At 41.1% G+C, this 17,804-nt stretch overlaps 1 protein-coding gene across 1 annotated transcript in view; it reads left to right on the forward strand.

Moving 5' to 3' along the window:
• Nucleotides 1–666: 666 nt before the first annotated feature.
• The window catches only part of LOC144821751 (uncharacterized), a 1,041,341-nt gene continuing 1,024,203 nt past the window's right edge, over nucleotides 667–17,804 (forward strand). Inside the window, exons 1-2 of the mRNA XM_078678951.1 lie at nucleotides 667–794; nucleotides 882–955. Of these exons, the coding sequence (XP_078535077.1) occupies nucleotides 744–794; nucleotides 882–955 (125 nt within the window). The 5' untranslated portion in view covers nucleotides 667–743. The remainder of the gene's footprint in view (nucleotides 795–881; nucleotides 956–17,804) is intronic.

Genomic DNA, 17,804 nt, shown 5'->3' on the forward strand with positions numbered 1-17,804 from the left:
AAGTGGGGTGTGATGGATGTTGGCAGTGATGGTGAGGAGTGTGTCACGTTGTGCGCACACTATTTAGAGTTGGTTTCTAACTTTTCAGTCATACATAAAAAATTGTTGCGTACGTCTGGAAATCTGTCACAGTCATAGATTGCCATGGGTAACGCAAAAGTGCATTAATGCCCACAAACCCGTCCCTGTAGCTACACCTGCTCACGAAAATTCCAGTATATTGCTGGATCTTTCAAGTGTGCAAATCACATTTGCCAAGGGAAAATACCAGCATTCCTGATTGTGTGATTTCTGAGAATACGGGTGAGGGTTTTCCTTCACAAATTGTCGTTTGTGTGCACCCTCCCCCCCCCCCCCTCAGGCTAGAGAGCATATATATAAAAAAAAATGGAACAAAATCCTTAAGGACACGGTTGAAAATTAAGCTAAAATAATTTCCAATAATGTTTAAGAAGCATTCTGTTGCAGTTGTACAGCGGCAGTGGCATATAGTAAGCGGCTTCATAGGTGTGTTGATATTTCTAACGTGCAGTGCGAGTTTGCAGCAGGGGGCCATCAGCTGGCACGCGCCCTCTCGTGCTAGCCTGTACGTAGCGTGAATGGACTGAAAGGAGCGGAAGAGACAACTGAAAAGTGATTTCACATACCGGAGTCAACGAGGTGAGGCGCGAGGACAGCTCCTCCTTCCCTCCACCGGCTGTTGTTACCTCAAGGAGTTTGCTAGCAACCCGTCGTTGCTATCGATGCGGTTAGTGCAGAAGACCGCGCGCAGAATGCCAGTTTTCAACATGCAGGTATGCTTTCTCCCAGTCACAATACATTTTTATCGTTTTACCTAACTTAAAAAACATAATTCCTGCTCTGTGTCTTACTTATTGCAGGGAGAGAGGTGTGCGTTTCATAGGGTTGCGAACACCGTCCGATGTCTCTGTGGCATGCTGCTCTCCATGAAGAGGTAACTCGCGCTCGAGTTTAAAAAATGTTTAACACGTTTCATGTAGGTGTATTTAAAATTCCTACTGTCGAACACATTTGTGCGAAACGCAGTTCGTTTAGCGGAGCGTGTTTTTCCTGTAACTATTTTCTTGAAATCACCATAATGGAGTCCTTGACATTAGGCAAGCCTGAAGTTTGCATTTTTCATGGGGAGGGGTGGATGCCATGTTCAACTCACTTGGAAACTGACCTTTAAGCAACATGACATCACTAACGCGAACCCTAGGGGCAAGCTGAACGGAGAAAACTGATTAAAGAAACTATTTACATTTGCCAATCAAATTGCATTTGCATGTTGGGGATATAGCAAGCCATTATATAGAAACAACATTACAAACATTTGTTATAAGTGGCACGAAGATTTCAGGATATAGGCACAGATAAAAAGTAAATACTCCCTTGGACATTGCGTTAGTCATGCGACATTTGCATTGTGCGTGGATGAAAGAGCCCGAGTTCTACGTGTTGACCGAAAGTAATGAGTGTATGCATGGTGTTGTGAATAAAAGTATAGGTCTGTGGCAGACAGCATTGTGGAGATTCCCTTTAAGATTAGGCATAACATTGCTCAACAAAGTGTACACTGAAACACTTAGCAGATCACATTTCAGTCTGACAACTACAGGGCCTGTACAGCTTTTAAGATGATATCATCATTAACATGACGAGTTACCCTTGTCATTAGCACTGAAGGGGTTAAAGGTGAATGTCTGATTTAAAGGAGGCAAGCAAATGAATGTTTCCTCACTGTTGGTACAATTTTCTATACTAAAAGTAGAGGCTTTACAGGTTTATATCACAAGTCTGATTTAGTAACCAAAAGACACAGATTGGTTTAATGAGAACATAACATCTTTTGTGGCGTAAGATGAGGAAGGAATGGTGGCATTAGCTTCTAGTGAAGTCTCTCCCCCGAATCCATTCAGGAAAAGAGGTGCAGTTTTTACTGAATTCCAGAGGTTTAGATAAACATGTCTGTAAGTGAAGCAAAAACTAGAGAGGTAGTTTATTGCATTGTGCTTCTAGGAATATCACATAATCACATGCATCCTCAGAAAATGTTAGAAGCTGCCTTTGTCCATTTGCATCACACTCAATACATTACTGTGCCTGCAAACCAAAACCAGGATCTCCAGTGGAGTTCACAATATTTGCAGTAGTAGCATTTCCAGGTTTGGGACCGGAAGGTGCAAGAAGGAAAGACATCAGGTCCTCTTTAATGTGCTGAGGATCTGGCACTCAATCCAAGTCTAAGTTCGGAATACTCCATCTCTTTTTGCTTGTAAGAAGACCTGGAGACCTATCTCTTCAAGCAACACATCATATGGTAGTAACTGGTTGGTCCTCAAACTCAACCTGGATAGAATCTTCGCCCTCAAAGATATTGCTTTTAGTTGGCACGATATGGGCTTTATTTCTCAAGAGCAAAACTGTGTGAATCAGTTTTTAATTTGCTGTGAATTCCCGAGTTATTTTCAAATCCTGAAAGTATAAAAGCCGATGCGGAAAGTCTCAACAAAACATTGTATTTTAACTTCCGAGCTCAACTACACCTTAGGGAATTCCAGGCTTTACAGGCTAGTAAAAGGTATTTTCTTTTGAAAACAGCTTCCGGCCCTGAGTTTTATTTACATAACATTCTTAACTCCGAGTTCAGATTTTCTTGACTGGATTTCGATTCAGTACCTTTCATTTTTTGTTGTCATTTCCAAAGCATGGATCCTGGTTGCTGTCATTGCAGAATTGTCCCTGTGATAATGTTTCCCAGTAAAGTACGGTGCATTGTATGCTCTTTTGTTTGTGCGGTTATCCTTGGAAGCGTTTCCTACTCTCAATTTTGTGGGAAACCAATACTAGGCAACATAAGCCAGCTTTGTTATTACTGCAAAAACTTGGCCTACGCTTGAAGTTTTTAAGATGCTCCCTGGCCATTAGGAAGATATATGGTTACTCTGTTGGATGAATTAAGTTTGTTGTTTTTATTTTCATTGTTTCAACTTATGGAGGATAGTGGGACATTATCTTATATGTTAAGCACACTGAACTTTAGCACCTTTTACATTTTTTTCATATATTTTAATTGTATATTGATCTGATTATTAAGACCTCATCCTGAACATTGTATTAATATTTGTATGGACGTTTTCTTCTGGAGATGTTTAGGGTGATTATGAATATTTAATTTTTTATTTTGCTTTTATGGTTAGATGTAGCTGAATAAAGATAGATTGAATGACTGACTGACCATCATCTGTCTTTAATGCGCCTCTGAATCTTTAATTTTTTCTGAAAGGTTTGATGTAAATTATGGCTCCTAGCTCTTTGAGAGGAGCGCTGAAAACATATTTTATATGCCATTTGAAGAAATAACCATGCTGCTAATCTTAATTTCTTTTAGATACCCATACTTTCTCTTATGAGTTTTTTCCCAGACATCCGTTATCAAGAAAGCAAATCATATTATGAATAAAATTAGAGTTGAGGTCCAATAAACTGTCAGTAGATATATTTGAGTATTGAGTGTTCTGAATTTGTGCGCAATTAGCTAAAAGGTGGACAGATTTCAATTAGCAAATTATTTAGCAGAAACTGACATTCAGGTTATATTGAGCTCAGTGCTAGTGAATGATCTATTTTACTCAGACAAATATTGGTCCTGCAAATCCCTACTGGCACCCTAGGTCATATGGTTTGGGTCTGTTTCAGACAGAGGCATCTTGGCTGAGGCACATATAGATTAGACTTTGTGGTGGGGATTTTTTTGTTTCTGGCTTTTAGGCTATTAGTTGTTACATATTTTTTTCAAATAATTAGATTTTATTTTTGGATAAAATAGGTGGAATTTGGTTTGTATTTATATCACAAAAGGAAGCTAAGGAATTGATTTCAAAGTGATATTACTTTCTTGTGTTGGAAATATAATGTTTTCACACAATAGATGAAACGGTTGATGTTATTTCGATTCAACAGGCTTTTAACTAGTTTTAAATATAATTATGCTAACTTTTCCCCAGTAGTTTGTCTCTTTCTTTTTCTTTTCCCACGCCCCCGCAAGTGTTTGTATATATCTTTCCTGTGCATCTTTGTGGGTAATGTGCATTCTTGCAAATTTCAAACAGTGTTTACTATAAGTACATGTTAATTTCACTGAAAGAGTGATAGATTTAAGATTACTAGGATCAAGCTTAGAAGCAGCCGACTTCAACTGATTTATGATGTTTGAGATGGTGAATTCTGAAATTAGTGAGAAATTCTTCAACATTTGTTGATAAAGATGATAGGTAAAGGTAGCCACATGTAAAGGTGTTAATTTGCAGATATTGAAAGTGATTGATTTTTGAAGCTATAAAAGGACATCAGGTTAATGCATAGCATTTGAGATGGTGGTGATTCTGGTGTTTTGCACTTTGACAAAATGTTGCAGACTACAACAAAGGGGATAATGTTATCGGCATAAGATTATTGACAACACAAATATCAACTTTTCATATGTTGTATGTAAAGTGAAAAATATTGGTAACAAAAATATAGAAGACCATAATATTGTCAAAAACAAGGTGAACAAATATAAAATAAAATATAACAAGAAGTACAAAAATATATAACTTGCAAACAGAAAATAAGCATATGTACTTTTAAAATGTATTTGCAAAAATAAACATAAAATCAAAAAAGTTTAAACCTAAATAATAATAGTACAAATGAAATAAAATACAGTTACAAACATTAGATACTAAAAAAACTTCACATTAGGCTTACTGCTAAAGTGAAAGCAAAAAATATATATTCAAAGAATTTAACAAAGGCTAATAAAAATAGAATCTGAGGTGTCAAATTCACTACTTCCACTTCAACCTGACTTCAACATGACCAACAGTACAGAAAGTGTTTGAGGGGTCAGATGTACTATTCTCACTCCATTCTGAACAATAGAAGGGAAGGTTAGGAATGTGGAGGGTTAGATCTCCCACTCACATGTAAGAAACAGTAGTGGACTCTGAAGGGGTTAGATTTAATATTTCCACTTCAACATTTGCACCAGTAAGGAAAGTCTTGAACTTTGGAGGGGTCAGGTTTTGTATTCCCTCTCTTATGTAAGCAACTATAGGGCAAGTGCTTGTCTTTACAGGGGCAAGATTTACAATTCCCACTCTGACATAAGCAGCAATAGAGAAAGTATTGACTTTTGGAGGTATCAGATTTACTATCCCCACACTAATGTGAGCAACAGTAGGGAAAGTATTAGAATTTGAGGTGGTCAGATTTCCTATTCCCACTCCAACATTAGAAAAAGTAGGGAACGTGTTGGAAGTTGGCAGGGTTTGATTTGCTAGTCACACTTCAAAGTAAGGAAAACAATATTTTCAAAAAAATTATTTAAAGTACTTTCTACCCTATTGCTGAAAAAATAAAAAAATAATTAAAATAATGACAGAAAAAATAACAATACACATTAGTTTAAAAATTAATAACACTATAAAAGTTATTTATTCTGCTTAAAACCATAACAAAATATAATCAAGTAATATCCATATTAAAAAAAAGTAACACAATCAATTATCTAACTAACCAACTCATAAATAAAAACATATTAAAAAACATAATTACTCATTTTAAAAATCCCAATTAATCATCTAATTAACAAATTAAAACTTATAAAAAAATCAATTAAAAATAAATATTTAAAAAACTTCCCACCCTATTCCCCTACAAATCAAACAATCCACTAAAAAAGAACATAACATACAATAAAACTGAAAATGTATAACCAACTTTAAAAAAAACCCCACTAGAAATAATTAAATGAACGTTACATTAAAACCATGACAACTTATAGCACAAAAGCTAAAAGAAATAAAAAAAAGATTTACTGTATTAAAAAGCTAATTAAAAGACCTAAAACAATAATATTCTTACCTTTAATATTCTGCCCCATGATATTTTTGACAACAAAGTATTTGTCTCACAATATTTTTTAAACAATATTTTGGTGGAATACAATGTTGTAGGAATTTCAATATTTTCTTATTGGATATGAAAGCATTGTTAGCTTTGATAATGTGTGTTTGATTTAGGTATTTACCTCCTGATATATAGCCAACTTAACATAACCTTGTCTATCATCTAAAAGGAACAACATTTTACAATTCTTTTCAAGGGTTCTATTGCTTGTCCTTGTGCTTCAGAAGCTGATGTTTTTCAGAAAACCTTATGGTACATTGAACTTTGTCTGATATAACATTATTTTTCTTGAAGGGTGCCATGTTTTTAGGGTCAACAACAACAAGGTGATGGATGGATTGCTTGCATTAATCTTAGACCCTGGCAACCAATGGGGGTTACATCCCAATCCATCATAATTCGCTCACCATGCCACCTCAGTCTATCCTGAACTGCCAAGACAGGTCCTCCCTGAACCAGAATGCAAGCAACCTAGGACCGGTTTCACCCTGATAAGGGCACATCAGCCGGGTATAGCTTGATTCAAGTGTCACTGTAAGCATGGGACCCATGGCTGGGTATACCCTGCAACAACAACAAGGTTATGGATGGAATGCTTAAATTAATCCCAACCACTAGCAATCACTTGGGCCACATCCCAATTCATCTATTTCACCAACCATCAATCAAACAATCAATCAAACAGGACTTGTAAAACATGGCTAATCACCATTGAGGGTATTCAGGCGCTGTAAACCTTATGCTTAGAGAGCGTTCAGTTGAACAGCCAGGTCTTGAGTCTCTTCCTGAATTCCAACAGAGAGGGTGATTTCTGAAGGTGAAGGGGTTGGTCGTTCCATGACTTTGCACTGTTGCTTCGGTGGATGTTGGGAGTGTGAGCGAGGGAGAGGCAGGTGTCTGAAGGGTTGGTGGAAGTTCAGGCGGTGGTGGATGTATGCAGGTCCTTGGTTGTGTAGGGCTTTGTAAGTATGGATCAGCATCCCAAATTGACATCTCTTCCGAATGGGGAGCCAGTGGAGATTCTTGAGGCGGCGGTGATGTGGGTTCACTTTGGAAGATCAAGGATGAGTCTGGGTGCTGAGTTGTGCATGGTTCTGCATGCCACCTCAGTTTGGACCCAGCAATACTGGCCTCATGGAAAGGTTCAGATCAATGAAAGTGTGGAGGATGCCGCTGGCCCTTCGGTTGTTAATGATTCTTACACAACATTTAGCTCAAGGTAGTTTGTGTAGCGTCTTCCCAGCCGGGGCACCCGCCAATGACTACGCCTCACAGGGAGCTTAGTAGTGCATGCCTTTATTAGTCTGCGTGTAACTACACACTCACCATTCTAAAGCCGCCTTCACTGCAATACACTCTATTCATTACCTCATAGCTCTACGGAGTCCATACATGATGATCCACGATTTGCTGGAAGGATGAAACGGCAGCAGCAATCACTGGTGTTTTAGCATCAGTCTCACCTTCAACATGAAGATCTGGTTAACTATGATTGAAACGCTGAAACTGAGAAGAGTCTCTGGTAATAGACTTCCTAGGGCACTGGGCAGTCACCATGTGTCCTTTGGTTGACACTACTTGGAAAAGCTCTGTATCAAAGGGAGCATCAGATTTTTTTCCCCGCATCTGTCGTGCGAGCAATCTGTCCACTCTCTAGAAGACAATGTTTTTTGCATGTTACCTTCGGTCAGCATATTTTTTGATCTTTTGGTTCTCATTCAAATCCCTTGTACAAATAGCATTTTCATTTATTTCTCTCTGATCGGTCCATTGGGGTATCTTGGTTGTCATTGCTCTCCTGAACATCAATGCTGCCGGACTTTCACCTGTGGTTGAGTGAGGTGTTCAGCGGTAAGCTTGCAATGTAGAGTGTAACACACTTTGTAAATTGAGCTTTCCAAGTGTAGCATGCTGGACCACTTTCTTTAGATTACTCATAAACCTCCCAACCAGTTTGTTGGCCTGCAGGCACAGAGTAGTACTCTTTTGATGCTTTATACTCAGATGCTCTAAAAAGTCTGTGAACTCCTGACTATTAAAAGGCAGGCCATTGTCACATTTTAGTATGACTGGTACACCCTATGTCAAAAAGATGACATCCAGCCTCTCAATGACTCATTCTTGAGTGGTGGATGAGAGATCCTCAATTAATGGAAACCATGAGTATTCATCCACAATCACCATCAGGTTATGTCTGTTGTCAAGTGGACCGAAAAAGTCAATGGCTATTCTCTCCCAGGCATACTTTGGGAGTTCTGACATGTTTAGGGTGTGTTAATTAACTGTTGTGGCTAGGCAGTTACATAGATGATAGGCCTTTTAATTCCTTCCCAACTCGCTCATCGAGATATGGAATTCAAACTTGGTCTCAGACAGCTTGTTTCGTGCAACGATTCCTCTTTGTCATGGGTCACTTCGGTAATTTTCTGCCCCAAACTCTCTGGAATAAAAATTCCTTACCCCCACAATATAACTCCCTCTTGAGTTATGGACAGTTCATCTTTTGACATTTTGGTATTTTTTATACTCGCATTCACTTGTGAGAGGTTGAGTGTGCTGGCTTAATGACTGATTTGTAATTAAGTCTTTCTCATTCAACAATAAATACAGGCTAAAAAAATGGGACCTGCATCCATTCGGAATCGTGAGAGAGAAAAACAAATAGGTTTTTTTTATCCTCATCTCACCATATAGCGTCTGCAAATGTAGGCAAGAAACCGCTCTTCGATCTAGGGCACCCCAGGTTCCTGCTATTGCATTGGCTGTAGGCCTACCCAGGCCAGCTTCTTTGTGTGAAACTTGGTGTAATCATTGGACTTAGGAGCCTTAGATCAGTCTCAGTTCTTTGCCCCAAACTAGGAGCTGTGACCAGATGTTACACCCATCGTCATTCAGATGTCCTAAGTCTAAACGGGCCCTACACAGGGTGGCCTTCAGTCAGTTCTCATAAAGCGGGGGTGATGGATCCTTCCATAGCCTGTAGATCTCCCTACGGGTAATAAGGATCAGATACATTAGCAGGCCTTTTTTGCGTTACTGACAATATATTCACAGGATTGTTGTCCACACCAAATATTACAACTGATGGGTTCAGGTTGAAATTGACCTTAAAAATAGCACCAAGCGCACGTTCCACATTCTGCCAATATCCTTTAAGGCCACCACATTCAATAAATATATGTAGATCATCAGCCGGGGTGAAGTCACATCTAGGGCATTTTGTAGAGGGGAGGGGAGCAAATTTAGCAATTTTCTTGGGGGTATAGTATAACCTATTTATTACATAGAAATGGTTCACCTTTAACGAGGCAGATTTAACCACCTTGTATAACATCTGGAGGGAGGGTTCAAACAGTTCTACGGCTGTGGTCCCCAAAGCTGACATATTCCAGACTACATGTTGTGTAGGAAAAACTGCATCAGCAGCTTCCAGCGTCTTCCTATACCAGAACCCAACCACCTTTTTTACGAGATGTGTATTCTGACATTGAAGCTCAATTTCCCAATTTCCACCTATGTGGGATTTCTCTGCAGTATATACCAGGAGACCAATTGCAAATATTCAAATTTAGAAAAAGAGTCTCCTATCTTCAGCCTTAACACCTCCCTAGGGTGAATCCCATTCGCGGATACAAGGTTGGACCAAATCTGGATACCGAATCTCTTGATAGGCAGTGCCAGGCTATCCTCTAAACAGACAGGTAACCCCGGAGAATCCCAAATGGGAGCAAAATCAGAGTAATAGAATATCCCCCATATTTTCCTGACCTTGTACCACATGTTCAGGGATGCTTTTAAAACTTTCAGGCGAACCTTTTTGAAGGATCTGGGTGCGCCGAACTTATATTAAAAACCCTCTCCTCCTCCCTCGAAAGCAACCATTTCACTTAAGATATTCCCCTAATTGGATCCTCCTGCCGTGCAAAGTAGTGCCCGAATATTTTTTAACTGAAAAGCAAAAGAATACCAAAGTATGTCAGGAAGTGCAAGGCCCCCTTTCTGAAGCTTGTTCCTTAAATTCTTCCATGAGAGCCGAGCAATTTTATTGAACCAAATAAAACTTCCTATTTATTCCTATTTTATTTTACTTATGTCCCTGTGTGGAAACTCAATGGGGGGTGGTGCTATAAAGATAGGTCAATTTTGGCAAGGTAACCATTTTTACCAAATTTACTCTACCATATATTGTAAGAATACCTCCAGCTTTTCAGAAAGAACTTGAAAACCTGGCTCTTCACAGCCAAATAGGTTTTCCTATTATCTCACTTTCTACCCTCACATTTCAGCGCCAAGACGCTTCGGCATTCAAGCGCTTTATAAACATCTAAACATGAACATAAACATAAGAGGCAGATTTGCCGTTCAGTAAAATCACTGCTGAGGCTCCCTGATAACAGTTGATCAAAGTCTGTATGAAGACTGGGCCTAAACCCATTATTCTCAAGACCTCCCACAAGAAGACCCAGCAGACACGGTCGAATGCCTTCGCTCCGTCAAATGCTGCTACTGCCAAAGTCGTCGCCCGCATCACAGCCAAGTCGATACTGCCAATTAACTGCAGGGTCTGTTCCTGTATGAACCTCCCTGTGATGAATGCCTTTTGGTCCGTATTTACCAACTGCGGAACTAACTTGACCAATCTCCCTGCCAAGAGAGACATGAAGATTTTTTAATCAGCGTTGAGCAGGGAGATTGGCCTATAAGAGTCGGCCTTAAGGGGGTCTTTTCCTGGCTTTAAAATAAGGACAGTCGTGGCCTCCTTCCATGATTTAGGTATTCTATCTTCTACACTGTAAACATAGTTGAATAGTTCGCATAGCCTTGGAGTCAATTCATCCTGCAGGATTTTATAAACTTCCCATGGAAGAGCATCAGTCTCAGCAGCCTTGTTATTCTTGATCTTTTTGATGTGGGTTATTACCTCACTCTCTGTAATACTGGCATCCAGAGCGGCTTGACTGCCCTCAGTTAAAACTGGTAATTTTTTAAGTCTCATCCAATCTTGAATGCTATCTGGACTTGGGGAAATCTCTTCGCTGTATAATTCAGAAAATAGAGAAAGGAGACTTTTTTGCATATTTTCATGCTTACACGAAGTTTCTCCATTCTCATCTATATTTAATTCATTTATATTACTTTTGGTGCGGTCAGCCCGTGCCTTCCAGGCCAGGAGGGCTCCCGCCTTTTCCCCATATTCAAAATGCTGCATGTTATGGGCAGACCACTGAGCTTCGATTTTTGATTCTAGTTTCCCCCTATATTCCTGGCGGAGGCGATCTAGGTCTAAATCGATAATCATCAACTCCTCGATGGATGGCTGAAGGATACTAAGCCTCTCCTTCTCCAGAATCCCTATCCCTTTTTCTAGCTTCTGAAATTCCAGAGACTCTTCCCTATTTTTAGAGCATCAGACTATGCAGCTGCCCCCAGTTATTTGCCTTGAAAGCATCCCAGACCCAATCTAAGGAGGTCGCACCTATATTAACAGCAAAAAAGTCTGTAGTAGATGTTTTAAGCGTACTTAATAAATCATCGCCCTCTTCAGAGTCCATATGGATCTGGAGTTTTGTTTGGCACTTAAATAGGAAAAGGATATGGGGGCATGGTCAGAGAGACTGCTTGGTAAGATGGAAATATCACCAACCTTCTCTAACTCCAGGCTATCTGTTAAGATGTAATCGATCCTCGAAGAGCGACCGTACTTTTTACTAAAGAAGGTAAAACCTGTGTTTTCTCCCATCTTGGCCCTCCAAACATCGACCAGCCCAAGATCATGGATCATATGGATCATTGCCCCGCGAATGCGTGGGGCACCCACATGATGACTATGATTAGACCTATCCTGTAGGGGGTTAAGAAGAACATTAAAATCCCCTCCGATGATTATTGGGGTAGTTCTTCCTATTAACTTGGCCTGCATATTACAGATATATGATGGATCGTCGACATTTGGACAGTAAAACAACACAATTGTTAATTCGCCCCCCCCTATTTCAATCTGCACTATAATCCGTCTCCCAGAATGGTCCGATGAGACTGATTCAATGATACCTTTTGCCACTAACCTAATTAAAATTGCACCCGTCTATTATGGACAACCTGTTCTGAAGAGCAAAAAAGCTCAATCCATCGATATTTAGCAAAGGCAACTTTGCACTCAGAATTACTCAGGTGTGTCTCCTGAAGAAGGCAGATCTGTGCTGAGGATTGTTCAAGATATTTAAGTACTAACCTTTGCCTGTGTGGACACCTGAGCCCGTTGATATTCCATGATATAAGTTTAATTTTACTGCTCATTAACGCTGTAAGATCTGTCTATTCAAGAAGACAGCATTCACTATTCTATGAAGGGTGTAGTTTCTTACACAGATCTGAGATTAAGGGAATTTTTCTTTTTTTCGATTTTCTCCCAATGCACCCCCACCCGTGCTCCCCCGCCCAACCACCATCCGCCCTAACCCCTGTGTGGCCCCATTACACTCCTGGGAAACCCCCCTTGATTCTCCCAGCATAAGCCCTGTGGGCGAGGTCCCCATGATGCTCAAAAAGGAAAAACCTGATTGTATTGACCATAATCCTGGCCTCTCTGGGGTACCTGCGAGATATCGTTATAAAAATTACAATACTAAAATAGAACCGTCAAACCGCCCATCCCTGATCTATACCTCACTCCCACCTCTGATTTTATCAATAAGGGCGTCCACCTCCTCAATCTGTCTCATGTTATACATGTGGTTGTTCCACATAATTCGGAGGGATGCTGGAAACCTTAATTGGGCCTTAGCCCCCAGCGAGGTCAGAACTGTCATTCTTTTAGCAAGCTCCCACTGTTTTGTGGCGGTAATATGTGATATGTCGGACCTGATGGAGAACGAAATACGGCTAGAAAAGGAACTACATTTTATCGAGCCAACTTTCAAAGCTGAGGATAGGATTTTTTCTTTTAGTGAGTACGTTAAAAAATTTACCACGATTTTTCTTGGGTTGGATTTAGCCTCTTTCCTTTTTTATGGGTCCCGATGAACTCGCTGAATGACGTGTGCTAGATCAATTTCCTGGGATTCTGGGAAAATTGTATCCTTTAGAAGAGAGATTACAACATTTTTGATATCCCCCCTCCAAGTCCTCAGGGCCATTTAGTATTCTTAGATTATTTTTTCGGGTGTGATTTTCGAGACGCTCAATGTCCACCTTAAATTCCCTATTCTGTGTAGCTAACTTGTCCACTTCAACCGAGGAACTATGCAGGGCTTCCTTAATTTTTGGAATTTCAAGTTCCAGAACATCAGTTCTCCGAGTCACTTCTTTGATTTTTTTTTAGCAATTACTTCGCAAGAGGATTGAATTGCAGTTTGATTAGTTTCTGAGATGGTGAAACTTTTCCCTATATCGTCCCTCAGAGTCATCAAAATATCTGCCAAAGAACCGCCCCCGTAGAAGATGTATCCTTTTCAGGGGGGACTGATGTACCTAGCATATGTGGAGGGGCCGGTAGGGCTGAAAGAGAGGAGGTGGGAGCTACTGATGGAGCAGCTGCCCTAGCCGAGGCCATACCTTGCAGAGATTCCGACCTTTTGCCTGGAATGCTTTGGTCCTCCAGGCCCGTACACATGTTAGATATATTGATAGTGGGATGAATAACCAATGGTTGCTCTGCCCATATATTTATCCCCCCCCCCCATTGTCCCGAGCTCAGATGGCAAAGGCTCAGATAACAAAGGAGGAGAATTGCTCTCTTGGCACGATGGTAACTGCAACTGAGCAGTCTGTATGCTCTGGGTAGCCCTATTAGATTTTATGCTTAATGTAGAAAGAAATTAAGGTCTGGGGGAAACATGGCGGCTGGAAGCTAAACAGCCGCGGGCGAGCTGCCCACTGATGCACACCTCTGGACCTCCGACGGAACCCTGCGAGTGGTACGAGAAGTTAAAAATGGACGTTTACCTCCCCGATCTTTGTTTTTAACTCTCCTCCACCCTCCTTTGCGTGTGTTTTTGTTTTCTCCTTCCCACGAGCTCCCGTAATTCTCTCCTGTAACTTTTTCATTTCCCCCTTGCGACCTCTCAAGGGGGACGGCAAAAGGCGGTTACTTACGTTTTTGTCTTCTTTTCCTTTCTTTCCCGAGTGGTCTCCAACGTTTTGTTTCTGATGGTGCTTGACACTTTATTGTTGAAGATTTCCTCGCCACGGGCTGTGGTTGTAGCGCAGGAGTGGAGGAGGCGGACTCCCTGCCTTCAGTTCTGGGCGCTGCACGGCAGAGTCAGCACCTGTGAGTACGGGGCAGAGGGCAGCAACCGGTTGGGGCTGTGTAAGCCTGGGAGCCGCTGTAAGGTAGGAGACTACCATTTTCCTAGTGTGGAGCATGTTTTGAAGCACAGTCAAGGCAAACCCCCTGGGGTCCGGGGGCTTTGCTGGATCGAGCCGGGACTGCCAGGATTGCCAGGACTGTTGGACTTTTTGGTCGTAGCTCCTAGCAGTGCTGTTTACGCGCCTGTTGTCCAGCTGAATGTAGGAGATGTAAGAGAGACAGTGGGGTTTGTTCGAAGTTGCATGGAAAACGACGTCAGCAAACCTCTGAGTAGTGCACCCTCCAGCCGTAAAACAACTGTGAGCAGGTACACACTCCGCAACAGGGTGGCTAAATTTGAAGCAGATGCTGACACTCCTTCACGTATTACTTCTCCAGTTGCGGAGGTAAAAGCCAAATCTGGGCAGCATAAGGGGAAACACGCAACGGAGTCCACACCAAGGGGGGTAAAGGAAATGTAGAGCCAAAAAGGCTTTACCCTCAAAAGTCAGAGTAACTCCCTCCCTGAAGACCTTTATTAAGGTAATTTTTACTTCCACAGACAGGGGATTAAGCACAAAATCTAATATGGCTACCCAGAGCAAACAAATAGGTTTTTAAAAGAATCCTCACCCACCAACATAGTTGGTGGCATGCTTCATCATTGGGTACCCACCTAGCGGCATTAACATTAACATTCACTGTAGTGGATGTCCACCAGATCCTCTCAGGTCCCCCACGACTTTCAGATTTCAGCATAGCACAAACAATTTCACAAACAATGGATAGGGACAACCTAACCGAACAAAAAAAGAACAGAATTTGAACAATACTACATGGGGTTATACTAACCGAATATTTAAGAAATAACACTGCCCCAAGAGGCTTGATTGTCACAAATGCACCCAGAATCAATTTGAAAGACACTTCTTTCAGAATAGACTGGGCACAGATAGCTTGGCACTGCACATCGGATTGGATAATCCTCATTATTAAAACAGCTAAAAGACTATCAGGTGCCATGCTAATCGAAATCCAAGCCACAGGAAACCATTTCAAAACAACAATTACTGCTTTCAAAAAGAAGGCTGATGAAGTCAATAAAGAAATGACAGAATATAAGGAATATTGACACAATCCAAAAAACTAGAAGAAGATGAAATGATTCTAAAATACCAAAACATACCTCTATGCAGATCCAGACTACACTTACTTAGCTAAACAAGATCACAACTCGGATTTTTCAGAACTGGATTCATCAGTATGTAGTGGATCTAATGGGAGTAGCTACAAGGGGAAGCATAAAGCTAGAAACATATTCCAAAAGTGGCCACAACAGTGGCAACAATATCCACTCACATGCCTCATGGGCTTCCCAGGACCAGTAAATCTACCAAAGCGCCACTCAATGTTTGGTTGGAATCCCCTGGTCCAGCAGGCGCCCCAAAACCTTTTCCCACAAAACCAGAGATTTCTTTTTTAGGGTGAGGTAGAAGAGGCTGAGGAAGAAGGGTGGAATGCCAGGTACACTGGGAGGAAGAAAGAACCACAGGAACCAACACCGAGGCTAATCAAAGGACCCACAACCGGGAACCAGCGTACCCGAGCCTAGTAACAAGTTTGTCAACACACACACTAACAGCTACTGAAGAAAAAGTTCTCAACAAAGGTCTGGGTTTTGTGCCTACGGCATGCCTGGACAAGTTTTCCTTCCATTCCAGGGTCTTGGACCAGGGTCAACGGACTCGATAATTCTCGCCTCAGTGCCTACTCTAACCAGGGAACACACTCGGTAACTCTGGGCATTAAGCTTGCCTCATCTCTACAACGGCCCCCCACAGACGCCGGGGATGCCTGGTTTCACCCTGGAGATACCCAGAAAGGGACCATCTCACAGAGAAAACCAGGACGGGTTCCCCAGCGGTCTACAGCGCCAGGACACTCGGGTAGAGAAACAGTGCGCTTTACAAGTATCCCACATTGTGAGTTGTCCGAATTCTTTAGAAAATTGAAAGTGAAATCGTTCTTCGAGAATTACATCCCCAGTGATGGCCCAGAGACTAAAGGGGATACAAGATTACGATTGAAATCCACATTCTGTCCCCCTCCCACCACAATAATATCAGTGGAAATACTAGCCTTCAAACAAGCTGTGTTCAATGAAATAGACAGCATAGAAGACAAGAAAACATTCCAAAACTTAAGAATTGCCAGCACTCAAAACACTACAAACATTTGACACAATTGTGATAAAACAGGCAGACAAAGGGGAAGGAGTGATCTTACAGGACAAGGTAGATTACCAGGCAGAATGCAGATGACTATTTGATGATGACAAAAACTCCAAGTGTCTTCAGAATGATCCATCCCGAGATCTTAGAGAAAGAATCAAACTTCTAGTAGAACACGCCGAGCCACACGTTTTTATCTCAAGACAAGAGGCAGACTTTCAATGCACCAAAAATGCTAAGATCCCATACAAAGTTCAAAGTTCAAAGTTTTTTTTATTGTTTGATTAGTTAAAATCATTACAAAGTCCCCCCTAGAAAATGGAATAAAACTGCATAGTCGAATATCATTATCATGCAATAAAAGGATCGATTACATCACTATTTTATATTACAAAAAGTACATGGCAATAAAATTCAATTGTTAAAAATATTACTTTAACAGTTTTAAAACTCAAGTATCAAAAATTAAACAAAATATACCCCTTGAAAAGGGTGTGAGGGTGATTTAACATAAATTTGTATTTAGTCTTCATCAGCTTGCAAAAGGAGACTATTGACAAATTTCATGAATTTAACTCCTTGGCAAGCCAGGATACACGACGAGCCCTCCAACCAGCGTATAACTGCTTGTCTACTGGACCGGATATTCAGTTCATTAAAAATGGATTTCAGATTGGGACAGACGCATAGTAGATGCATTAGGGTTTCTTTTTTAAATCCACATAGTCGACAGGATTCTGAATTGAAAGCTGGTTTCCATGAGGGGTATAGGTCCTTAGAGTCATGCACGCCCATTCTAAACTTTATGAAGCTCGTTTTTAGATAAGAGCTGAAATGGGCGGATAGATAAGCTTGTGGCTTTGAAAACCTGTACGAATTTATAACTGTCCATCCGTGCCGCCTCCTGGTGAGCGCCATTTTGTCGTCCAGTAAAGATTTCTTTTTGGCTGCGACATTTATTATTTTGTTGAAAGTTCCTCTATCCATCCCTTTGTCCCATACTGATTGTAGTTCCATCTTGACCAGAGAGGTACTCAGGAAGCTCCCCCAGGAGTTTGGCATTTCCTGCTCCCTCTGAGACTTGATTTCGTCCCAGCATAGGCTGTTCAGGGTGCCCGGGTCAGAGGAGCGGAGAGTGTGGCAGAATTTTATAAAGCTACTCATTCCCCTGTACTTCTGATGCTGGAGGCCGAATTCCAATCTGACCTGGGCGGGCGAGGCACATTTCGGCAGATCAAAGACAGCTTTGTAAATTTTTGACTGCAACTCATTCTGTAGGTGCGAATCTTTGCCACACCAAGGGGCCAAACTATAGGACAAACTGGGTT

Source organism: Lissotriton helveticus, chromosome 2_2, assembly GCF_964261635.1.
Source record: "Lissotriton helveticus chromosome 2_2, aLisHel1.1, whole genome shotgun sequence".
Taxonomy (NCBI): Eukaryota; Metazoa; Chordata; class Amphibia; order Caudata; family Salamandridae; genus Lissotriton; species Lissotriton helveticus.